Source organism: Danio aesculapii, chromosome 7 (assembly GCF_903798145.1).
Source record: "Danio aesculapii chromosome 7, fDanAes4.1, whole genome shotgun sequence".
NCBI lineage: Eukaryota > Metazoa > Chordata > Actinopteri > Cypriniformes > Danionidae > Danio > Danio aesculapii.
In genome coordinates, this window is record NC_079441.1 from 50,210,590 (window position 1) to 50,237,209 (window position 26,620).

A 26,620-nucleotide genomic window follows, 5' to 3' on the forward strand; every position below is an offset into this window, starting at 1 on the left:
GCATAACATAATAAAAAGCTGAATTTTTTTCATGTACGTTTTAGTAAACAGGACTTTGTCTTATCCAGCTGTGGCCATGACAAGTGTCAAGACATTGATGTCAGTATAGGCTTAATTTCTGCAGAAATGTCAAATATAATTTCTTCAAAATAACTATTGCAGCTGCACTTAACGGTATATTAAACAGTTTATAATTGACAAGGCAGGCTTTTTTATATAGAACATTCACACTGGCAATTTGCCTTTAGGCTTGGGATGATAACCATTTTCAAGGTATACCGCGATTTTGAAAAGTGAAGGTTTTAGAACCGCCAAATTTTCTGCTTTACCATTCCTACAATATATGTAAGATTTTTTTTTTACGTTTTATTTAGAGCAGTATCTCCAGCACAAAATATCGCCAAAGATACTGTTTTAAATTGTACAGAAATCTCTGTTTTTGAAACAAATGAAGACAGCAGAGGTCAATAATTCATTTGAATTATTTCGCCTGACATGTTTACTGTTTCAAAATACTTCAAATATTTCTCAAAATAAAATAGATTGTGTTTAAAGGGGGGGAAAGTTTCAGTTTTTTACCCAGACATTTAAAAAGCACATATTTTACAGCCGTAATCACAATATTTTGATATTTTTGTTAAAGGTTATCATACCGTCAGAGTTTTAAACCAGCCCATGCCTATTTGCCTTTACATGAAAAGGACTACAAACAAATAAAACAAATATATAAATAACAACAAATAAAATAGCAAATACTAAATAATTACACAACCTCTGATTTTGTTGTTTTGTTTAAACAAAAACTTGTTTAAACATCCACATCGGAATGATCAGATCTTAACTGCTATTTTATCACCATTGTAATTTTCTTTTACATGTTAATATGCTTATAATTATGTTTCAATCCAAAAAAAATAAATGCAAAAGTGCAAAACCCGGAACATTTCATTTTCATTCATGAGTCAAAGAGACACTTCCTGATAAACTGGCACCAAATATCACCAAGAAAAATGGTATTTGCTGCAATAGGAGAAGCAACTTTGTGCCTTTTTTGTATAATAATTTCCATGCACCTCAGAAGATGAAAACAAAATGCAATGACTGTCGCATGTTGGAATTTATTTAGTAAATATTAGGGCTGCGCAGTATATCGTTTGAGTATCGATATCGCAATGTCTGCTTCCGCAATAGTCACATCAGTTATAGTTGACCAGGAACCACAGGTCAAAACACATGAGATTTGTGGAGACACTGCAGAATTGAAGCATAATAGAGTGAAGTTTACCATCTGCATGTGGTTTCAAGGCCTGCGACTATATGAGCATTTTAAGAATTTAAAGCATTTTAGTAGCGCATAAAGACGTTTAATAAAGATTAATTCAATTGAATTATTTATAAGATCAAGACTATACAGTGTTATTTTACATTTAATTATTGCATTTCTCTACCCAAATACTGTTAGACTGTTCCAAGAAAACCGTAAAGTATGTCTTTATTTCACTGTAATCTTTGCTCCATTGTGTTTATTTATCACCTTGTTTATAATATGTATATAATAAATTATAATAAAATATATTGATATTTCACTCCTTAAAATCATCCAAATCAGTCTAAAGCAATGACATAGCAAATAGAGCTATTTAAGTCATCCGCTGAAATTGTATTTATAATGCAAAATATATATCGCAGAGAAAAAATATTGCAATGTCAAATTTTTCCAATATCGTACAGCCCTAGTAAATATCTTTTCATCATAGTTTGTGCACATTTTATCGTATCAGATAAAAAGTTGATCCCACTCAGTAGTCCGCATTAAATTCTAAATTCTAAATGTTATTTAGAGATAAATGTGAGAGCCCTGTTTTATACTCACACATGAACATATTAGCAGTTGCGGAACCATTAAAATGTAAATTCCCACTTGGGTAGTTAAAACTTCTTTTTAGCTCTAAGCAAAGAATGAAAAAGAACATCTCCTGAAGTGTATGGAAGAGTAAAATAATGCAGAAATTTTCATTTATGTGATTTACAACAGTAATTTGTAGCTGCGCTTTGCAACATTTCAACAAAAGTGCTCATTTTTAGCTCGACCTGTTGAGTTGTGATGAACAGAGATGTGTTTTATTCTGGATGGCAGTGATGGAGCAGTGCAATGGCTGTGTTGTGAGCTGTTGGTCTGCGCTGGAGCTGTCACACTGCTGTCAGTGGTCTATATGTTCACACACAAACACAAACAGAGCTCTGTGCTCCAGCCTCAGCCCAAACACACACTCAGACAAGGTCCTGATTCAGCACACTCTTATTTTGGGTGCACTCTTTTCTCTTTCTGTCTCCCCACTTTTCTCCCCCCACCCTCGTCTTTCTTAACAACTCAGGAAATCTGATGCTTTAGTCGTGTGTGTGTGTGTGTGTGTGTGTGTGTCTGAGCGACTCAGCTGTATGCTAATCAAGCCCAGACTGGAAAATGGCCGCCTTCTTTGGTCGGTGCCCCCTCCTCCTCAACCCCGTCTTCTGCCACAGACAAAGAGTTGTTTGGACACCTGTTGAGAGCGGCGCTGAGATTAGAACAGGGGGAAGGGGTTGGGACGGGCGGCATGGAGGTTAACAGAGGCCAACAGTGAATTAAGAGTGCATTCCTGAACGACGAAGGGTAAAAGACCCTCTCCTCCTCCTCATTTCTGCTGCTTCTGCTTGACTCTCAGTCCTGTGGATGCTCTGATGGGAATGGTGGGTTAGCATGTGCTGTGGCAGGACAGGAAGGAAGAGAGTTGGAAAGGGTGGCTGAGGTGGTTTCTGCTCCACTGCGGCGGGCGCTAATCGCATGGCAAGACCTTGATCAAATCCAGATGCGTTTGGAAGCCGCCAGTGACGAATGCTGGTCAAGCTGTCATGTGATGTTCAGCATGAAAGGCCAGATTGTTTGTTGTCGGATCCACATGGGAATAGGGCAGTTTAGTTTGACGGAAACTTTGATTTGTGAATGCCGACAATTTAATGCCATCTGATTAAAAATAGCACTTTGTCTATCTTTGAAGGCAACTTCATATCAAGATTGCTGTGAAAGGTCCATCAGTGAGACCCCCGCCCCGCCCCCCCAAAAAAAAATCTAATAATCATGGTAGAATAAATAATTATATTTAATAAAAGTTATTGTTTTTTATTTTAAAATGGACGTCAACTCGACTACTTAATTTTTCTCAAATGCGAAGTACTACTGTACTCTATTTAACAATGATAAAACTAGTGGTGGAGTGGAGAGACAACCCCCCCTCATGATCGTGAAGATCTTTGGGGTCAATGGCCATACACGATAAATGCGCTATATAAATACACATTACTTACTACTTACTTACCATTGTTTTTCAGCGTTTTTTTATTAAGTTAATATAAATTAATTTATTTTTTAACAAAATGGTGTACGAAGGCTATCCCTTTTGCTGTCCGTTTAAAATTAAACCACAAAACTAGTCATATGTTTTTAACTTCATCTGACATCTGAATAAGTCCCCTGATGATCTGGAACCTGAGGGTTATAAAAAATACCCTTTATCTAAATGTATCTAAATAAAGTGCTTAGCAATGCAGATTACTAATTTAAAAATTGGTTTTAATTATTTTATGGGTCACACTTTACAATAAGGTTCATTAGTTAATGTTAATTAATGCATTTACTAACATGAACAAAACATTTACTACAGTATTCTTCATGTTAGTTAACGTTAGTTAATGAAAATACAGTTGTTCATTGTTAGTTCATGTTAACTTACGGTGCATTAACAAGCATGGACTTGGATGTTAATAAAGCATTAGTAAATGTTCAATTATGATTAATAAATGCTGTACAAGTGTTGTTCATGATTAGTTCATGTTAGTAAATGCATTAACTAATGAACCTTATTGTAAAGTGTTACCAATTTATGATAGGAAATTTATAAAATATCTTCCTGAAACATGATTTTTAATAATAAAAAAAAGCTCATGAAACAGTTTAATTATTGAAAAAATATTTCCTATGCAACATACGACTTGTGTAATGCTTCAGGGTAATCATTTATAAATAAAAATAATAATTATGATTAACAAAGAAGGCAAATTAAAAGTTATTCATATTTCAAACAAATTACGTGATAAAAGAGTGATATAATAATTTTGCATAACAATATGTTTTTGTAAAAATGAAACAAGCTTAGTCTGACCTATACTTAAACTTAGAAAAGAATCATGCTAATACTAATCTCATACTAATCAAACATTGATGCTAAACAAAGACTACACAAGACGTGTCACTCGGATAGTTTTGAATGGCAAATGAAGCCCCACCTTCTAGTACAGGAGCCAATCATCGAGCTCTATAGACTGATGATTCTCTGGGAGAGGGGCTCAAACCAGACATGAGTTTCTGTTGATTTTGTGTTATTCGAATGTTTAGAAATGGAACTAAAGAGAGTTTTTGTTTATTTTTAATGGCGATTCCTAATATACAATTTAATGGTGAGCTTGCAAGCAATTTTGGGGAATTTGATGTTTCCCTATTCAAACAGAATGCCCAAACATACTGCCTGAGAGGTGTTTCAAAGATGGCCACTAAGTGAAATGACTTGCCTTAAAGAATAGGCCTCAAACTTGATTCCTGGAGGGCCACAGCTCTGCACAGTTTTTTCTCCAACCATTATCAAACACAACTGATCCAACTAATCGAGGTGTTCAAGAACACTAGAGACTATTTAGCAGGTGTGAGTTGGAGAGGGTTGGAGCTAAACTCTGCAGAGCTGTGGCCCTCCAGGAGTTGAGTTTAAGACCACTGCTTAAAGGGACTTTGTTCTAAATATCCTTTACCACACTCAATATCAGTATAGTGCTTGTCTTCTGTAAAAAATGATGGTCATTGAAGAAGAAGAAAAAAAAAATGAAGCTTTGTTTTGAGGTTTGAAAACCCCTTGATGCTCTTTTATGTGCTTTATGCTAACCTGAATACAGTATCTACAGCATTATTAAATGACCTGACGTTTGCTGCTTCGAAAATCCAGCATATTCTGAAATTTGAGCATCCAGTTCATTCTTATGTTTCAACCAACCTGCTTCTCAAAGTATAGACACACGCTTTCAAATTGAAAACAACATAAGAGTGTTTTTTTGGTGGAACAGAGTCAGAACTGAGGTCTGAAGTGCCTGGTGTCTCTCCGAGCACAAATTTGAGGCTGTGAAGGTCATTCTTTGTAGTGTGAACAGCACTCAGTTGTTCAGAGAGGAGGTCGCACTCTACAGTAGGAACACAGAGACTCTCTCGGCTTTGAAGTCCAAGATACGTCTCTTCCCCGATTTAATGTAAATCACTTTTGTTTCCTCGGCACTGATCAGATGGCTTGGTGATCAGAGGGACTCTTGATGTTTTGCTCTGTTCTCTGCCTCATGTGTTTATGACTATCTGTTGTGACAGGGTTCTGTTCACCGTGAAGAGAGCGGCAGCCTGAACAACAACAACCACAGCGCCCTGCAGGCCAGCGCTGCGCCCACCTCCAGCTCTGAGCTCAACCACCAGGCAGAAGCCTTCAGAGGTTACACACTTTATTTTCACTTATTGACTCCTTGGTCTCATAGAGCATGTTATGATGATCAGTGTTGGGTGGAATTAGTTAGAAAGTAACTAGTTACTGTCATTATACATACACTTAATACACAAATACACTTCACTGAACATGTACACATAGACATCACCTATATACTATATAACTGCAGGTTAACTGTTCATATAAATGACCTGTAAGCATTAAAAGCTATTAGTTACTAGTTAAAGTTATTAGTAACTAATAAAGTTATGGTAACTAATAATCTTAACTTTTCTGAGTTTGATTGTAATGCACCTTTTGTAAAGCTGCTCCGACACAGTAATTCTTGTGAAGTGCTATACAAATGAACTTGAATTAAATTGAATCATTAAAATACTTTTCTGCCTATAATACTACCTCGTTTTAGGCAGTTTAATTAATGTATTATTGGTAAATTATTCTGTTTTATAATTATTTTATTTAATATTTAAATAAGATTATTTATAATTAATACATTTTAATTAGTAATTTTAGTTACTTCAAATATAATTGGCTAAAATCCTGGGCATAAATTCAACAGTTGTGTATAAATCTGTTTAGCGTAGCCTGAGTCATTTTAAACAGATTTATTTTATATGTATAAAAATATATTTGCAGATTAACTGAATTTTTTTCAACTAAAAAGTTAAATTTGAGAATTTTTAGATTTTTTTTTTAATTTATTGAGTAGGAAATTAATGTCAATATAGAGTATGTATGAAATATAGTGTCATTACTACTTTAAACACATGAATGTGTTTTGATACATGTTTAACATTTCTTAAGTGTAATTTTTAAATAAAGTTTGGAACGTCATCATATGAAAAGAATTGAAAGAGTTTTGTTTATATTATGTGTGCTTGCGATTCCTTCAAGCTGAATTGGGTCAAGTTGCTTATTAAAATTACTTATCGAGTCATTAAGTTACTTAATGTAATTAGAAAAAAATGAAATACAATTTTAACGATGTAATTAGGGCTGCACAATATTGAAAAAACATGACATTTGCAATATTTTATTTTTCTGCGATTAATGTTGCGATATGAATACAGTTTCACAAGATAGTTTGAGGAGCTCTATGTGATGTTTTTCTGGGGAGCCTAATAGTATTCAAGTACAAAACATTTCATAATCACTATGCAAAAAATGCTTTTCTTATTTTGAAGGGTCTCGTTTCTAGTTTTGTTTTCAACTGTTTATAAGAAATAAGTCAAAATTAAGAGTTTTTCCTTAAAACAAGTAAAATGATCTGCCAGTGAGGAAAGTAAAGTAATCTTGTCGTCTTCACTTTGAAATGTAGATTTGGACTAGAAACAAGACAAAAACTCTAGTAAGAAATTGTTTTTTTTTTTTTTTGCATAAATCGTATACATTCCATATAAATACAATAATTAAATACAAATCTCAACTATAATTCAACTATAAATGATAATAAAATCAACTATAATTTAGACTCAACATTGCATATCTTGCGATGTGACTGTTGGGGATGCTCACATTGCGATACTGATGCTGAGACGATATATTGTGCAGCCCTAATAGTAAAAGTAGTGAACTAATAGTAATAAATGACTTTTTTTTTAACTTGCCCAACACTGGTTCTGATTCATGAAGAGTTTTATGATTTATAGTGTTTATTGAGTCTGACTTCTGTGTTTCTTGTGTTTCAGCAATTGCAGGTGTATTGGCCAGTCAGGTTGGTTCTCCTCTGGGGTTGAAAGTAGAGAATCAAGATAAAGATGATATGCATGACAGCCATGCCTCTGACGACCTGAAATCAGATGATGAGAGCGATAAAAGGGATATGAAGCAGAATCGAGGAAGCTCTAGACCAAGGCAAGGGAACCACTCTTAAAGCACTACACTTAAAAAGTGCAATTCAGTACAATAGCGCTGACCTTAGACAGTTATTCTAACAGTAATTAAATATTAGAGCTAGAGGTGTAACACTACGCAGAAATGAGGATTCCGTACCACAGTTCTGAAGTCACATTTTTAGTATAGCATGGGGGGAAAAAACTAAAGAGAATTTTGATTCTTCTTATAAATAAAAAACATATATATATTAATATTTTTATTAATAATATTAATGATTACAACAGAGAATAAACTATTAATTTCACTTGCTGTATGTTTTTAGATATAATAGTTATATGTGCAAATGTGCAAAATCTAATTATAAATACGTTTTTTCTACTATCTTTTGAGGTTTTCATGACAGATTTATTGGTTAAGTTTATTTAACTTATATATATATAGAATATATATATATATATATATATATATATATATATATATATATATATATATATATATATATATATATATATATATATATATATATTGAGAAGATAAATAATTAAGACATGACTAAAATAAAAATAAATAAGTTTATATTCTGATATGGTGTAAATAATTACAAAAATCCAGTGAGCAAATGTGACTCAGGAGGACTAAATCAGCCTTTCGTACTCTGAGTAATAGCCAAATATACATTGTATGGGACAAAATGGTTGAATTTTCTTTTATGTCAAAAAAAATCATCTCAATTTAACAAAAACCAAAATTTCTTCTATATATCAAAGCTACATTTTTTATGAGGAATATGCATGGCAAAGCACTTTATTTGAACACATTTAAAGGCAATTTTCTCAATTGAATTTTTTTGGACCATAAGATTCCAGATTTTCAAGTAGTTTTACCTCTGCCAAATATTGTTTTTTCCTACCAAAGATACATCAGTGGAAAGCTCATTTTTTCAGCTTTTGGGTGATATGTAAATTAATAACCAAATAAAAACCATCGTCAGATTTTGAAATAGTTGTATCTAATGTATGCCAAATATTGTCCTTTCCTACTAAAGATGCATCGATGGAATCTCAATGATAATAAAAAACACTTAATGATTGGTTTTGTGGTCCATGGTCACAAATTCATTTATCATTGCACCTTCTGTTTTATATTTTACAAATGAACTCATTGTTAATGTCTGTTTTGAAATGAAATTTAACACCAAGCTTGTTTGGATCTCTTCTGACAGCTGTGAACTGTCCTGCAGCAGTATCAACGAAGACGAGGATCTGAACCCTGAGCAGAAAGCGGAGCGCGAGCGAGAGAGAAGGATGGCCAACAACGCCCGCGAGAGGCTGCGAGTGCGGGACATCAACGAGGCCTTCAAAGAGCTGGGCCGCATGTGTCAGCTGCACTTAAAGAGCGAGAAACCCCAGACCAAACTGCTCATTCTCCACCAGGCCGTCGCCGTCATTCTCAGCCTCGAACAGCAAGTCAGAGGTCAGATGCTGTCCTAAACAATCCCTGTCAGTCAGTTCAATTATATATTCGTGAATCTGGCACTGCTGGCTATGATTCTCAACAGACGTTTGACATGATTGCTGAAATATGATCAGGGTGAAGGATTATTAGGTCAACAGTGTTGGGTAAATTTACTTTTAAAAGTAATATTTTCCAATGTTAAGCCTATCGTAAACATAATTTCACATCACTTCCTTAAGTAACACGTTAAGTTACTTGCGCTTCATCCCACTTCAATTCAAACCAGCTAAATTGATTGGTTATTTTAAGAGTATATGGATAAGTCATTATTTGTGTTGATTATGCTGAAATATATTTAGTTTGAAGAATTTTTGTAAGTATATGATATTCTGTTCCAAATAAATTAAACTTCTGTAAAAAATTGACTCAATATTGTAATAGACACTATATACAATGTTATATATACAATATACGGAACACTGCAGGTCAATATCAGTAATATTCCACTATTTAACATTCCTAATTTCTGTTAATCACCTCAGCAGATCTCAGAACAGCTGGTTTTATATGGCAGTGAAAGCTTACTTTTTTTAGTATTGTTTTATGAGCTTAACACTGATGGTGATATTCCTGTGTTCAGAGAGGAACCTGAACCCCAAAGCAGCCTGCCTTAAGAGGAGGGAGGAGGAGAAGGTGTCAGGGGTTTCTGGTGACCCCCAGCAAGCCCACCCCCCTGTGCACCCGGGCCTCACAGACACATCCAACCCTATGGGCCATCTGTGAACAGCCAGGTAAGCATGATCAGCTCTACATGGGCAGGTGGTTAAAACATGACAACAGTAGGTGCTGAGTCACAGACTCTGTTTCAGAACTAGTGAGCTTTATCCTTGCCTGTCGTTCTTTTGGAACTATAATTATTGGAATTTTGGAATATCCAATTCAATTCCTATTTGTAGTTATTCCTGTTTTTAGTGACATCCATTCAATTCCTTTTGAATTAATCCAAAAACAAACAGTGATTTCAAACCTTTGAGTTTCTTTTTTCTTTTAAACACAAAAGTAGCCATTGATATCCAGGGTAGAAAGCGTCTGCTGATTTGTAACATTCATAAAAATGTATTCCTTAAAGGGCCGTTTACATATTGTATCTTTTAAATGCTCAAGTGCGTTGTTTTAAAGTCCCTTTAAGGCAAGTCATTTCACTCGGCGGCCATCTTTGAAACGCCTCTCGAGCAGTATGCACGGGCATTCCGTATGAATGGGGAAACATCAAATTCTCCAAAACTGCTTGCCGAGCTTACGATTACAGTAAATATTTGAAATCACCAATAAGATTAAACAACAACCGTCTCATTAGTTCAGTTTCTAAACATCTGAAACAAGCTAATGTGCATGCACAGTTGAAAGGAGCGAGAGCACGACACCATCCTCATTTTTGGCCATGTTACACATGATCATCCTCTAAGTTGTCTGATCGCATTGCTCTTTTGAAATAATCCACAGCTTGGTCTTGATAGAGAATCTCCAGAAATGACTCTTTGTTTACAAGTTTGTGGGCGTTTGAGTTGTTGCTGTCATATGATGTGTGTTTGACAGGATGGACTTTACCTCACTTTACCTCATTTCATACAGATTACAGAACCAAAAAGCCTTTGTTTTTAAGTGCACTTGGTTCATTTAAAAGTACAGATTTCAAGCTTTGTGTGGATATATTTTAATGTGTGTGAAGCAAGTATTTACTGCGATTCCAGTGGGTTTGTTGACCACCAAACTGTTGTAAAAGCACACGTCTGGTCCGAGCTTCTTTTTTAAAAAGCAGTTTTTAATTTTTTAAAAACATTTTAAGGTCAAAATTATTAGCCCCCTTTAAACTAGAATTTTTTTCGATAGTCTACAGAACAAACCATCGTTATACAATAACTTGCCTAATTACCCTAACCTGCCTAGTTAACCTAATTAACCAAGTTAAGCCATTAAAGGTCACTTTAAGCTGTATAGAAGTGTCTTGAAAAATATCTAGTCAAATATTATGTACTGTCATCATGGCAAAGATAAAATAAATCAGTTATTAAAAATGAGTTATTAAAACTATTATGTTTAGAAATGTGTTGAAAATAATTTCTCCGTTAAACAGAAACTGGGGGGAAAAAATAAACAGGGGGCTAATAATTCTGACTTCAACTGTATTTATTTTTTTCCGTAAATTCAATAAGTTAATGATTTGGGACAATACGAAGGTGAAGTGTTCCTTCAATCTAGGTTTTGTAAGACAGTGACTGATTTAAACTTTCTAAACTCATTTTAGGATTTGCACATGCTATCTCACACAATACAGTTGTGAATGGGATATGAGTGTCAATGCAGTGGGTCCTAAACAGCGTCCTTATCTTTCCCTCACTTTCAGATTAAATGGATCCCGATGGCGTGTGGTAGACAGAGTCGGTGACCTTGCTTTCCACGGGCGGACAGGACTCACAGTTTGTGACACAAATTTGAAAAGACAGACCACTCGAAGCAAAATTCCACCGTTAAGCAATCCTGAGATAGAAGAAAACTGGCAAGTGCCCAGCTCCCTGTGAAGACATCCCATATCGATAAGCAACCTTCTGCCCACCAGAGAAAATAAAAAAGAGAGAAGTATCCAGCATAAAAGCCCCTCAGCACATATCGCTGTCTGCAAGCCGTGTGCCGCAGCTGTACAATCAGAGACTGTCTCCACCCCTCCACCCTCTACGTGGAACTTGCCTTGTGCCTAAACTGAATTGACGAATGCATTGTAACAGCAATTGTTCTCTTTTATTTCTTTTTCCTTATTTATTATGTTACTGAGCTGTAAGTCTATGTTTAAAGGGAAAGTTCTGACATTGCTATGAGAATCTGGTGGCGTTTCAGTAGATCTGCAGTTTGTCCGTCACATCAGAGTCTGTGGAAGGGCCTCTCTGCTCAATCATCCGCTTCATGAGATTAATATATATATATATATATATATATTCAGATCAAAATCTGAGAGTGTTTGTCAAACGCTCAAGGATCCCTCTGTCTAAACAAAGAAAACAAAGGAATAATATATTATTTATATTTATCTACATTCATTCCACACAAAAACAGCACGAGAAACCAAAACTACCTAATTCTGGAGGAGGTTTGTTGATAGTGTAGCTCACTACGGTGAGTTCTTCCCCACAGACGCAAAGTCACACACAAATAATGATGGTGGAACGGCAAACTCCGGCTTTACTGAAAGGTCAAAGGTCCAACACAAGCTGACATGTTTATACTCATTAGTGAGCAGTACAGATACAGAAAGCAGAACGTTACCAAACCCCAGCATTCCCTGCATATTTTCTTAGTGTCTTAAATGGGAAAGGGGACGCAGTCTAGTCCTTTTGATTCCTTTGCCATATAGTGTTAAAGGTAAAGAGAGCGACGTATTTCCGATACAGTTTATTTGTATTCAGATGATCTGGTGGAACAGCCGTGGTTATGCCGAGAGCATCTGTACTGAGGAATCTCTGTTGAATACCGTGAAACATGGCACAAAAAGAGAGAGAGAGAGAGAGTTGGATTTAAAACGAAGACCATTCATTCACCTGGCCTGAATTGAAGTTTTGTTTTTGTGTTCTTTTGTTTCATTTTCTAAAACAATTAACAGGTTTTTTTTAAGAAAAGAGAAAAAAAAGCGTACTCAAAGTAACCTTATGTTATATGTTTATTTGTAATTGTATACAAAGCATCTCTAGGCTTCATAGTAAAGCGTATATTTGTGGTGTGAAAATAGAAGGATGTTCTAAGTTACTTAGAATGGCTTTGTCTTTCCCCTCACGCACGCATCCAAGTACTTGATACTTGATCAGCAGAATGTGAGCGCAATGTCTGTTTGAAAAAGAAGAGAAGCTCTATGAATTCACTCGCACAGTGGAAATGATGAACAAAGCCCGTTTGGATCAGGATTTTATGTTTGTAAATCTGAAACTTTTCTTTTCTAGCGTGTTTTTTCTTTAAGACCAAAAAGATTTTGGTTTTGTGTCTTTTTCTACCCTGTCTGTTGTCTTCCACACATTGAAACAAGACTGCCACATATTCTGGTATGAACCACTCCAGTCAAAAGAACAAACACTTCAGTAAAGAATATCAGCATTATTTTCCTTTCTTTTTTTGCTTTGTGGAGAGTTCCCTTCCGTAAGAAAATGATCGTGAAATCCACTAGTCTTTGTGGCCTTGTTATACATTTCAGTATTCAAGAGCTTGTATTTTTGCCGGCTGAAAATGAGGATATGAGTCATCTCTTTGTCTGTTGTTTTGTTATTGTTTCTTTCCTTTTTTTTTCTGTGTTCTGTTCTTCCTCTGTTGCATATGTTAGATTTTGCTGTATGCCCTGATGCTTTCCCTCATTACAAGAAAAAAAAAGTCTATGAAAAGGATAAAAAAAAAACATTTGGCTTATTTTTCACTATAGTTAGTCTTTTATACAATAATATTGTAAGAACATTTCTTGAATTCTAAATATTACTCTTTCTAGATTTTTGAAATCAAAAGTTTTGAGTAAAAAAGTTTCTTACTTTATTTTACTATATTAGATAGTAAAACGAAATGTACGGTTATTTACCATAACCTGTCCATTATTATAAAAAGATTATGGATAGCATCTTAAAGAACAGAAGTAGGATTGTAGCTGGCAGTCTAGTAAGTATGGGGTATTGTACGAGCTCGATGTTCCAGAGGATGTGCTCTCCATCTCTGTCTCCAGTCTGCATTGTTGGTTGATGAACGATTTGTACCCATGTCGAAATTCAAGGTATTGTCAATGCACATCAGAAAACCAGCAGTAAGAAGTCGAATTCTTTTTTTCCTTTTTTTTCTGTCTCTGTAACAGAAACACAATATGTATATAACATTTATGTAGCAATAAATGTGCCATCTTTTTTAACTCAAGTGTACGTGCCTTTATTTCCCTCCTTCAGCATTTGTTTTTTATCCAGCTAATCTGGACTTTTCTGGACTGAATTAAGTCAAAGTTTGATGGAAAAGACATTTACAAAAAGTTACTTTTATAAAAGTCATAGCACCACCTAATGGTCAATCTCATTACAAATTTGCAAGGTTCTTTACCATCCGGTTGCATTTACTCACCTAATTGAGTAAAGTTCTGGATATTTGTTTGGAAATAATGGCCAAGTGTGCCCAAAGACCTGTTTTCAAAGGCTGCAAGTTCAACACTATTTGTCTTGATAATTATTGACATACTATTTCAATTGAAGTCATATGTGTAGTTACCAGGTGTTTTGACTGACAGCACTGCTCCAAGAAAAGGCTCAGAATGAAGAGTTCTGTCGTACAATATGGGTACTTGAGTATGTCATGTGTAACAAAATGTGTAAGGTGCCAACATTATTGCATTACAATCAAATTCACTTAGATAGCATAACTTTATTAGTTGCTAATAACTTGAACTAATTAACTAGTAAAGCAATAGCTTTTAATATACATATATATACATATACATATATATATGTATATATATATGGTGTTATGACTTTTTATATATAAGGGGTTGGCGCTGACACTGACCTCTCAAAAAATGTACACACGCTACACGCATAAAGACACGTATCGCAAGCTCTGTGATTGGTCGGCTTGGTACTGGTGACAGGTGTGGGCGGTGCTGAGAGCCGCGAGCCTGATGGAGCGAGTGTTTACAAGTGTTGAGCCCCGTAAAGGAGCTCTAGATGGAAACCGTTGTTTTGTGTGTACCTTATGATTAAAGTTGTTGCACATCTGCTGGAGTTGCACAAGTTTGAGCTTCTTGTAGCTTTCAGAAAAACAAAATACCCACAAAGAAACGCGACACAAAGGAACATAAAAACCTACTCCTAGCTAGCGTTTTAGAAATGTTATTGCAGAGCAACACACACAGCACGCAGAAGAACAAATGCACGACAGGCGCCCTGGGTCACGCCGATCACTCGACGCAGAAGTATAAATCAGCCTTTACAAGGAGGCTAAAGACTCTCTAGCATCTGTCACTACTTAAGGAACAGTTTTGTACCTTTGTAAAAGTTGTACCTTATATGGTATAGAAAATACCTCTTATGATACTGTTCTGTGCCTTTTATGGTACAATTGAAATAAAGGTAGACAATTGATCTCGTTAAAGAGGTAATGAACAACTCCTTGTTTATTAAAATATATATGCAAATAAATATTACTGAAAAGGCAAAGTGATTTCTGAATAATTTGCATATTAAAACATGAATCCTCATTTAAAATCATACGTTTAAAGAAACTCATAAACTAATTATTGAGTATAATACAAAACAACTGTTAAAACATAGAACTATAGGTATTGTAAACTAAACATTTAAGGCATTTTTAATAAATATTTAATAACCATTTTCTGATAAATATATTTTATTGATATCCACACCTTTTATCGTTTGCTTTCCACTACACACGTGAGCTGAAAAATTCCTGCACATGCAAAGTGTTCATGCAGACATTTTAGTGTTGTAAAACTAATCAACCATTGTGCATATTTCATTACAATATTTTGCATAATTCTATTTCTATTTTAAAATTAAGTCAATCAAATAAACTTTTAAGTGATTACAACGGTATTGTATGAACATTGGAGAAAACAAATGTTTTATATTGTAGATGGGAGAATATATTTAAGTGTGGTGAAATTGAAAAAAATAGATCATCTGATTTATGTTAAAGTATTTTTTAATCTTTATTGTAAATAGAAAAGGTGCATGTACACAAAAAAAATGTAGTGGATGTTTTATATTTAATGAAAATAAAATTAGGCAAAATGCCTTTAATAGTTCTTAAAGAACACATTTGACACTGTTAAGGTACAAAGTGTCTTGTCACTGTAGTGGTACCTTCATGGATCAGAATTGTACCTTGGAAGAATGTACAATATTGTATCTGCAGGTTTTAAAAACCAAAGGTATATTTTGGTTTCCCATGGTACAGATCAAGTCCTTAAAGGTACAAACTGCAATGATACAAATTTGTTTCTTTGTCTTAAGGTACAATTCTGTTCCATAAAAAGGGACTGCCCCAGTGACAAGGGTTTATAATTCTTTTTTGAGCGTGTAGAGCACCTTTTCAGGTTCAGTAGAGTGAGGTTTACCTGCTCAGTATTTTACTAGCTGGCTTCTGTTATACAGACATTGCGATGTGTGTAAAAACACTGAGCATGTTCATTTGAGAGTAATTCAGATCTTCAGTTGGAAGAGTTCAACATCTGTCTTTAACTTGATTGAAAGACAAACATACTTCTCGTCTCTAGTGAACGATCCTGGGAAAATAACACCACGCAACCATTCTCTCTCATTACGGGATGTGTGCGTTTTCCCAGTGTTAATTGACTTTGCTTCCTAATTAAATCATTTCCCCCCATTCTTTGTGTCAGGTATGAAATATGGGAGCACCTGTTTTGTCCCTGTAGTGGTGAAGGGTTTACAGCCAGATCTTTCTCCGCAATGCGACTTCCACAAAACCTGGTGAAACTCTAAAAACAGTTCGCTCTGTTTGTTTCTCATTTTTCATCCGTCCGTGCATTTTTGCGCAATGACATCAGTCCTGGCTGTCCAATTAAAAGACTAAACTAAATCCCAGAACTCATCTCCCCGGCTCACACATCTGCCCTAAATTATGCCTCTGTACATGTGTGAGAGACACTTTCTCATTGGATTTGTCCTGTGCTGACAGATCCGCTGTGAGACAGGAATGGCGCTGAGGAAGAGGTTGCTAAATGCTGGAGAAACGGCGGCCAATTCCGACTCTGTCAGACTTCCAGCACAACACCTCATCTGGAGGCTGATCCAACTCTACTGGCTGGGTGGGAAGGTTTTGTCCTGCTTCCTCCCTCTGTGTATGTGTGTTTGTGTGGCTGTGTGCATATTCCTTCCTGCCTTTATCAAAACCGTGCCCTGGAGTGTTTACTTGCAGTCAACTAGAAAAATGGGCAGTGTTTGCTAAGCATGGGACCACCATGTTTGAGAGTGAACTTCCTGTGAATCTGGCAGCCTGTGACAGCCCAGCGCAGGAGTGTCATGGTGGGCTTTACTGACAGGAGCATCTTGGCTTCTGCTGCTGGAGAGAAATCAAGCTTCTCTGGGGCTGACATGCATTTTGATCAGAACGTGTCCTGCTGACTCTCTTCCTTTCACAGAAATTGTATTTAATGTGTCAGCTTCTGTGTACCAGACATTATATCTATATATTTGCTTTTCTTAAAGGGGTGGTCCACTAAGATATCATATTTTAAACTTTAGTTGATATGTAATGTAGCTGTGTGAACATAAACAGCATCTCTGAATGTAAGACGCTCAAAGTTCAATGCAAAGGGAGACATTGGCTTATACAGAGTTAGCTTAGCAAAGCCTAAAGCGAATGAAGTTTGGGGACTACAAAAAAATATTTACCACGCACATACACCCCATGCAGTGATGTAGTGTTATAGCAGAGAAAGCCAAAATGGCGTCCAAACGCTGCTATTTCCACAGAGCTTCTTCTGTTTCTGTTTTTGAGCTTTTTAAGGACACGACACAAACATTCCTGTCAAGCCTCCCGTTTTTCCTGTGATTCTCCTGTATTTTACAGTTCTATCCCGCAATCATCCTGTAAAGGTATTTTCCCATATTTCTCCCGTATTTTCAGTTTTTCTCTGAAGGGTGGCAAATAAACATTAAGGAGCCAATCCTCCCTACACGAAACCCATACCGCCGAACCACCAGGGGCCGCCCCTTGCTCTTAAATGTGAGTCTGTTTTGTGCTTTCGCTTTGTTTAGGCATGAAAACACTTTGAAATAAATATAAAAATGGCGGGATTCCCTTTTCTTTTCATTACAGGTGCTGTCTCCCCTCCTATGCAATCCTCAAAACAGTCATATAGCGATGCCTGACTGTCAGACGCACTTCATAGTGATAAATAGATGCTGTTTCCCAAACGGATTCTGTACACGCGATTTGAAGCAGAGCGAAAGTCTGTGTTTTGGGTGGGTATTTGAACTGATATATACACATAATTAATAATAATGATATCTAAAGATGTCGATCTTGGTGGGGTTTTTTTTCCAAACACAACTAATTTCGGTCTAAATGAGCATAAAAAGTCAGGAAAACAATCGAAAGCTTTCATTATAACACTAGATGTGTGCTTTTTTAAAGTGACACTTCTGTTATTTAATGTAATCAAACAAAAACAAATCTAAATAAATGAGAGATTCATTCGTTGCTCTTTAATCAGAATGTGTAAGTTATACAGTGAAGAAACGGCTAATGAGATTTGATAGCTTAATTCTATTTCATATAATAGCTATTAATTTTAATAAGCTGAACTGTTTGCTAATGTATTTGCTGCTAATGTATACTGTTTAAATTTTCTTTAGTTAATAATAAAACATATAACTGACCATTTAACTGTTTATTTACAATGAAACAGCTCCAAATGAACATATTTAGTCCCTTATTATGGTGGGAATATCCCTTATAATTACATCACAATGTTGACAGGTATGCACAAAGAGAGAAGTGCTTATACTTTAATTTAATTATTCTAGAAAATTATAAAATATATAGCTCTAGCATTTGAGACAGGACAGCTTCCAGAATCTCTCCCAGTTCAGTGCTGGATTCAGCTAAAAACTTCTCAAAGGAGGAGCAGCTAACCATAATAAACAAAGCTTTGGATTGTGAGCCACAACCTGTAAGTATTTTATTTGTTAAAATTAAATTACATTGCAATTACATGCACAGTTTCTAGTGTTGGTATGCTGTAGCAAGGACGTAAACAAGGATGTATACAACAGGAAATGCTGTTTGGCACTGCTGACAATTTAGCTACAAATTCATATTTATCCATCAAACCGCTGTAAACAGCCACAATATTCACCAGCGCTGCAGTGCCTTTCTATGCGGCCGCGTTCCCTGCATTCTACATCACAAATAATAAACTCACAAAAGATATGTGAACGTTTCATATTACTTACACTTGCTTATAACCTGAATATATGTGAAAGACACTTGTTAGATTTTATTTTAGAGAGCAGGTGTGAAGTTCAGCTGCGTCCGCTTCATTTTCTGTCTGATTTAGGCTCACACTGACACGGCTACACTGACTGACATTATTTACACAGCAGAGGCACAGCGCATGCATGTAGAGGCATGACTGGATGTGACGCTCCCTGGTCATGTGGAGCCGATCCGCGAATCACAGCACATTATGTTAGCTGACCAATCAGAGCCTCTTAAGGGCGAGCCTTTTGGAGGAACTAGGAAACATGACAGTCGTAAAAACAACATGAAAGAAATAACGTGATTTTCTACAAGTGGAGCATGAGCACACATTGCTTTGCATCTTATAAACACAACCAAGCCTTAAAAATACACTCTGGACCACACCTTTAAAATCATGTTCTTCTAAGCAGGTATTATTCATGTACAGTGGGGGAAATAAGTATTCAACACATCACCGTTTTTCTCAGAAAACATATTTCTAAAAGTGCTGTTGACTTGACATTTTCCCCGGAGGTTGGTTACAATTAAATAAATCCATATATGCAAAGAAAACAAATCTATTTAGTTTAAGAATTAAGTTATGTGTAATAAAATGAAATGACACAGGGGAAAAGTATTAAACACATGAAGAAAGGAAGGTGTAGAAAGGCAGTGAAAGCCCTTACAGCAGCTGAAATCTCTCAGTAGTTCTTCAGTAAACCTCTGCTCTTCATCATTGTAAATGAATATTAGCTGCTTCAGTCCATTAGCAAGTCAATGATCCAAAACACAACCAAGGAAACTCTCAAATGCTTTCAGAGAAAGAAAATCTAGCTGTAGAATCGCTCAGCCAACCACCTGACTCGAATCCAATAGAAAATACAAAATAAAGTTTGATAGATGAAACTCACAGAAGCATCAAGATTTTTGTGAGAAATCTGTGAAAGAATTACACCTGAGTAATACATGTGACTTGATTCTCCACATGAGAGGCGTCTTTAAGCTGCCATCAACAAAAAAAAAAACTTTTATAGAAGTATTTGTTTTATTTTTATGTTTGTATTGTTTATGTTTTTATCAAAATCTGGTTTAATTCCATGTTAACAGATCCTTTAGAAATATTATTCCCAGGAAAAACATGACATATTCGATATTTATTTTACCAGCTGTATATTCATTTACAAGAAAGAATTCATGTAAACAGGTACTGTTTATTATTATTATTCCCTTATTTAGCCAGGAGATCACATTGAGATGTAACTCTCTTCATCTCAGTGTCTCTCAATATCTCTTCATCCAGTTAGACAGCAGCACATTAAAGTTGCATACAAAGACTTAAAATCACTTACATGTACGCATCACAATTCATAAAACATAATCCATAACCAAATAATGAAAAACATTTACAGCCATTCTTTAAAACAGGGGTGTCCAAAATCGGTTCTTGAGGGCCGATGCCCTACATATCTTTGTTCCAACCTCAATTAAACACACATGAACCAGCTTATCAAGCTCTTTCTTTGCTAGAAACTTCCAGGCAGGTATGTTGAAGCAAGTTACAGCTAAACTATGCAGGACAGTGGCCCTCCAGGACCGAGTTTGGTCTCCCCTGATTTAAAACATTATACAAAGAGCTGCCAATGTAACAAGAATAAGTATATTCTGTGAACTGTAACACCTTTGGAAGTTTAATAACTACAAGTGAACTACAGATACTTCCTTGTATTACCAGTGTTGTGGCAGAATTAACCAGCTAAACTGTGACCCCTTGACAAACACCAGATCACATTCCACAAATACAGTTTGCTTTGGTGTACTTGATGACTCTCTTTTGCTGACGTTAATGTGAGACCTTTTAGCTATGCTTGATAAACCATTATCTAACCTGAGATTAACCCTGGATAAAAGTAGCTTAACAAGTTTACAAGTGACCTGTGCAGCAGTTTTTTTTACGAGTTGCAGTATAAATCTCAGGTGTCCGCAGAATGTGTCTGTAATGTTTCAGCTGGAAATACCTCACAGATAATACATTATACCATGCTTTAAATGGCCTGGCTGTGTGTGGGTCTTTAAATGCAAATTACTGCCGCTATTTAGACATCTTTTTAATAAAGGGCAATGCCAAAGATGGTCTGGATTTGTGTCAGGGTTTTGCCATGTCCTCATTGAGTTCACTAACTTTTCTTTGACTTCAGCAGTTAACACTTTAATACTGTTTAGCCATGTGTATTTAAGTGGACCAATTTCCTTTGTTTCTTTGCTTTTTTATGGTTGATCCTAGCCAGTGATTGCCATAAGTTTTTTTCCTTAAATTATAAGTTTTTGATGTTTATAACCTTGTGGTTGTTTTGCTTTCGGGATATTTTCCTTCCTGTCACCGTTTGACAATGTTTTGAACTTTATTTTTTGTTATAAACTCTGAAGAAGCACGTAATGTCTCACTGTTGGGTTCATTAATCTCATGTGGTTCAGTGATGGAATATTAAGACTTTATCACCAGAGACCTAGGTTCTAATCCTGGCTCTGACAGATTTGTGTGATGGAAAAGTCCACATCTCTACAAATGGAGGAAGTTTAAAAGAACTATCTTAGAGTCATTCTTGCAAAACCTTTACCTAAGTACCTAAGTCATCTCTAGCTTGGATCACATGTAATTTTCTTAGCTCAACACATCACAGCAATGATCTCAAACTCAAGTCCTGGCGCTCTGCAGAGTTTAGCTCCGATCACCTCCAACTCACACCTGCTTAATAGTCTCTATAGTTTTGAACACAGTCTTGTGTTCAAGACTAGTCTTGATCAGCTGTGTTTGATTAGGGTTGGAGCAGAACTGTGCAGGGCTGCGGCCCTCCAGGAATCCAGTTTGAGACCTATGCACTACAGCTTTGAAATCTATTGACTTCTGCTATGGAGAGATTCAGACCATCTAAATGAATGAGAAGAGCCATGCTCTGCAACTTACCACTCGCAAAATTGTTTGGCACTTCCCGCATTATTTCTGGATCAATCTAAAAGGTGCAAATCCTTTTTTTTTTTTTTTTTGACAGACATGTTGATAGACAAAGATAAGTTTATAATCCATTCAGCGCCTTTGCTCCATTTACATTCATTAAATAAAAAAAACAGACCTGTTTCCTTAACCATGTATTGGTAAAGCTGAGGTGTTAGCTTTAGATGTTAATATTTCTTTGGCTAAAGGCTGCAGACCTGTCTTTCACAGACTTTGTCTATGGGTACGTCTCAATCAGCTCTCTAGCTCGCAAGCAAGGTCATGAATCAGTATGTCCTGTACACAAATTTGGCAACTGGTAAGGACAGTATCTTGACTCACTACACACTGGGACAACAATGGTGACATGAGAATGTTTTAGTTAAACAACATTACGCACAGTTTGTGAGTAATGTATTGTTTCATAATGTTGCTTAACATGAATTACACACGAATACCGAACACTTTGTTGCATATACAAAAAAAAAAAAAACTGTTATTAAATACAAAAATATGCTAGACTGTTCCATATCTGCAAACGTTTTAGTGCATTGAAAGAAACTGCACTTAAAGTCTGTGTTAAATCAAAATATGATTTTTTCTGCTATTGATCATTGTTATTCTGTAGGTGAACAATTGATTCATTTAAGTTAATCCATTGAAAAAAAAGTTTTGTAGTCAAAATCTGACCATTTTCTTCAGCATTTGGAGTGGTGGTCCTTCTCTGTTGATGTTTGATGGCTTCAGCACAATATTCTTAACCTCACCACTCTTCCCATTAGTTTTGTCATGATCACCAGCGATCATACTCCCAAGATCGCTGGATCTCACACACATTCACCTGGACTACAACTTATGAACTACATATTCAGTCATGCCACACATACACACCTGCTCCTAGTCTCCACTGATTAGAATCCCACAGCTGATGCAGCTTCTGGACTGATTACACACACTACTTTATAGTGTGATAGACAGTTCCTGAAACACCATCACCTGAGCCACCAGAATGGTCACTGCCACCTGAGTTGCCAGAGCTGCTGCCACCACCAGAGCTGTTACTGCCAGAGCTGCCAGATCCTCCAGAGCTGCCAGATCCTCAGTCACTGCCAGAGCTGCTAGATCCTCCAGAACTGCCAGATCCTCAGTCACTGCCAGAGCTGCCAGAGCCACTGCCGCCAGTACTGCCAGAGCCGCTACCACTGCCGCCAAAGTCACTGCTGCCAGAGCTGCCAGAGCGACTGCCGCCAGTACTGCCAGAATGGCCGCCACCACCGCCTGAGTTTTCTGAATGGCCGATGCCACCTGAGCTTCCTGAATGGCCGCCGCCGCATGAGCTTCCTGATTGGCGGGTACCAGATCCCCTTGAGTCCCACGAATCCCAGTGCCATGAAAGGCCCGAGCCACTGCGTGAGTCCCACGAAAAGGCCAGAGCTGCAGTCTGAGTTCCACGAATGGCTGCCAAGGCCGCAGGACTTCACAGAGCTGCCAAAGCCATGTGATCCATCAGGTCCTTATGACCGGCCGATGCCTGCTGAACCTAAGCCCCCAGACATACCGCAGCTCCACTCTCCAGGCCGTCTACAGCTCCTTGCTCCAGGCCCTCCGCAGCTCCACGCCCCAGGCCCTCCGCAGCTCCACGCCCCAGGCCCTCCGCAGCTCCACGCCCCAGGCCCTCCGCAGCTCCACGCCCCAGGCCCTCCGCAGCTCCACGCCCCAGGCCCTCCGCAGCTCCACGCCCCAGGCCCTGCGCAGCTCCACGCCCCAGGCCCTGCGCAGCTCCATGCTCCAGGCCCTCCGCAGCTCCACGCCCTAGGCCCTCCGCAGCTCCACGCCCTAGGCCCTCCGCAGCTCCACGCCCCAGGCCCTCCGCAGCTCCACACCCCAGGCCCTCCGCAGCTCCACGCTCCAGGCTCACCGCAGCTCCATGCCCCAGGTACACCTCCGCTGCATGGTCCTGGCCCTCCATCCCTCCCCCTGTTCCGCCTCCGCTCCACCTCCTGCCTGATCAGTATTAGGAGTGTCTGGAAGCCACTCTTTAGAGGGGGGGCTCTGTCACGATCACCAGCGATCATACTCCCAAGATCACTGGATCTCACACACATTCACCTGGACTACAACTTACGGACTACATATTCAGTCATGCCACACACACACACCTGCTCCAAGTCTCCACTGATTAGACTCCCACAGCTGATGCAGCTTCTGGACTGATTACACACACTACTTTAACAGCACACACACTCACTTCCTTGCCAAGTCTTGTTTACCTGTAAAGTGACAATTCAACGTGGTTTCCTTAGTCTTGTTTTGACCTTTGCCAAGTTTGTCCCTGTTCACTGCCTGCCTTCTGACTTCTCGCCTGTTACAGTGACTACGATTCTGGATTTGCCTTTATTCATCTGTTTGCACCTGTGTTGACCCTTGCTTGCCTGACTATCGAATAAACCTGCACTTGGATCCTAACGTTGTCTCTGTCACTCCAACTGTTAAAAGTTTGCAATATGAGGGAATGGAAAAAAAAGAAAGCTCCGCCCCCATACTCAATATTCTGCTAGATCAACATACTGAAATAAAAGTCTCTGCAACTACTGTTCATGTGGTCTTTAAAATGGCAGATTCACTGATCAGTGCCTTGAGATGCAGCCTACAGTATGCCTTTACAGCTCGTGCCTCGGTTACTCTGGCAACAATAAACAAAACTTTTGAATGTGTTTTAAAGCTTTGTCATTCGAAACAGAGGTACTTACTATTAAATCGGCTTTGGGTTAAAATCCTTGCAAAAGGTTTTATGAAAGATCAGACACAACCCCTGCACACAGAAAGCTGACATATGGCAAATTATGTAAATATTAGGATGCTACATCTTATTGTAACATGGTGCATTTTCTTTATTAGCTCACTTTATTTAGGGCATATGTGCTGATCAAGACTGATCTCCTGAGGAAACATAACTGTTTTGTCAGTTTAGTGGCTAATTTTTATGAAGTTCAGTCAAAATTTATGATTTTTTTAAAGGAGTCGTGGCACCAAATCTCACCCCTAAAACTAACCAATACCAATCTTGGATTGACAACAAAAGAATTGTTCTGAGATCACGTGAATGAAATCCTGGAGCATAAACAGATGCACTCTGACAAAATAAGATGAGAGTTTAATGTACACTGTAAAACCCAAAAAGTTACGCTAACTCAAACCGTTTAAGGAACCCAGCTGCAACAAACCATTTAAGTTAAAAAACTAATCCTAATGAGTATTGTGAACTTAATCCATTTGAGTAAATGGAGCTATTTGTTAACAGTAAAACCCAATAAATGAAGAGAACTCAAACCAACTGAGTACTGTAAAACCCAATAAGTTAAGCCAACTCAAACCGTTTGACGAAACTGATTGCAACAAACCATTTAAGTTCAAAAACTAATCCTAATGAGTACTGGAAACTTATTCCATTTAAGTTAAAGTAATGAGGTATTTAATTAACTCATTAACCTAAACGCTGAGTTCAAAACTCTTTTCAAATGAGTAGAATTAACTTTCAGTCAATTTTGAGTTAACTACACTCATATTATTTGATAAAGTTGTGGGGTTTTACAGTGTAGCTGCGTGCTACAAACTTTGGTCTTTCCGAAATATTGCCTTGTAACATGAACTGAATCAACAAGTATAACAGTTTTAACTCATTTGTTGGAAAAAATCAACATACTTGTGTAAAAATGTCCTTTTCTTCTTCTAGTCTGCAATCAAAAGCTCAAAGGTAATGTCAGAGGCACACAAAGAAAATATGCATGTTCTCATAATGAAATTGTGTCTGGGAGTGCAAACTGTTGGGGAAGAAGTCACATGTGTATTATTGTATTACATCTGTGAAACAGTATCTCTTGAAGATATACAGTACTTACGCAACTCAACCAGTCCTCTTCCCATCAGGAGGCAATAACGAATATGTTATATTGTGGAGTGTACATTCCAGAATAAAAACATAAAGATTACAATGTAGTCATTTGAGGAAGTCCTGAAACAGTGCTGATATCCACAATAACTCCCTCTAGACTGTATGCTTTGTAAATTTGCTTTTCATGCTCAAACTGCAACATTAGGAAATAATGAAAATGTAAAAGCATAACAGGACATGTTTAAACCCACATGCTTTTGATGTAACTCAAGATTTTAGACCTCTCAGTTGTATCCAGAAGATTTTAAAAAATGTATCATTTGTGCATACTCTATTGAGCTGACATTCACTTCACTGGAATACAAACCTTTTTTAATCAGCTACTTTTAGTTGCTTAAATACATTTCATATGTAGCTGGATCCATAAATAGGCTAGCAACTTCCTCAGCTACACACTGTGTATCCTGTATACTGTATTTCAATAGTCATTCGTGTTATCAATGTGGTCACATCACCACAGCACCGGTGTGCAATATTTTCTACACTGTAAAACCCAAAAAGTTAAGGTAACTCAAACCGCTTGAGGAAACCCGATTGCAACATTTAAGTTCAAAAACTAATCCTAATGAGTACTGTGAACTTAATCCATTTGAGTAAATGAAGCAATTTGAGCACAGTAAAACCCAGTAAATGAAGAGAACTCAAACCAACTGAGTACTGTTAAACCCAATAAGTTAAAGCAACAAACCATTTGAGGAACCCGATAGCAACAAACCATTTGAGCTCAAAAACTAATCTATATGAGTACTGTGAACTTATTCCATTTAAGTTAAAGTAATGAGGTATTTAATTAACTCATTACCTTCAACACTG

The 26,620-nt window shown here is 37.1% G+C and overlaps 1 protein-coding gene across 9 annotated transcripts in view; it reads left to right on the forward strand.

Annotated features, from left to right (window-relative positions):
* Window positions 1–13,785, forward strand: part of tcf12 (transcription factor 12) — a 196,687-nt gene extending 182,902 nt beyond the window's left edge. For 5 of the 9 annotated variants that reach the window (XM_056462086.1, XM_056462090.1, XM_056462088.1 and 2 more), the window contains 5 exons: window positions 5,438–5,555; window positions 7,256–7,421; window positions 8,626–8,876; window positions 9,499–9,649; window positions 11,263–13,785. In XM_056462086.1, the coding sequence (XP_056318061.1) occupies window positions 5,438–5,555; window positions 7,256–7,421; window positions 8,626–8,876; window positions 9,499–9,641 (678 nt within the window). In that variant the 3' untranslated portion in view covers window positions 9,642–9,649; window positions 11,263–13,785. The remainder of the gene's footprint in view (window positions 1–5,437; window positions 5,556–7,255; window positions 7,422–8,625; window positions 8,877–9,498; window positions 9,650–11,262) is intronic. The other 4 variants (XM_056462087.1, XM_056462092.1, XM_056462089.1 and 1 more) reach the window with 1 other exon arrangement.
* The last annotated feature ends 12,835 nt before the right edge of the window (window positions 13,786–26,620 follow it).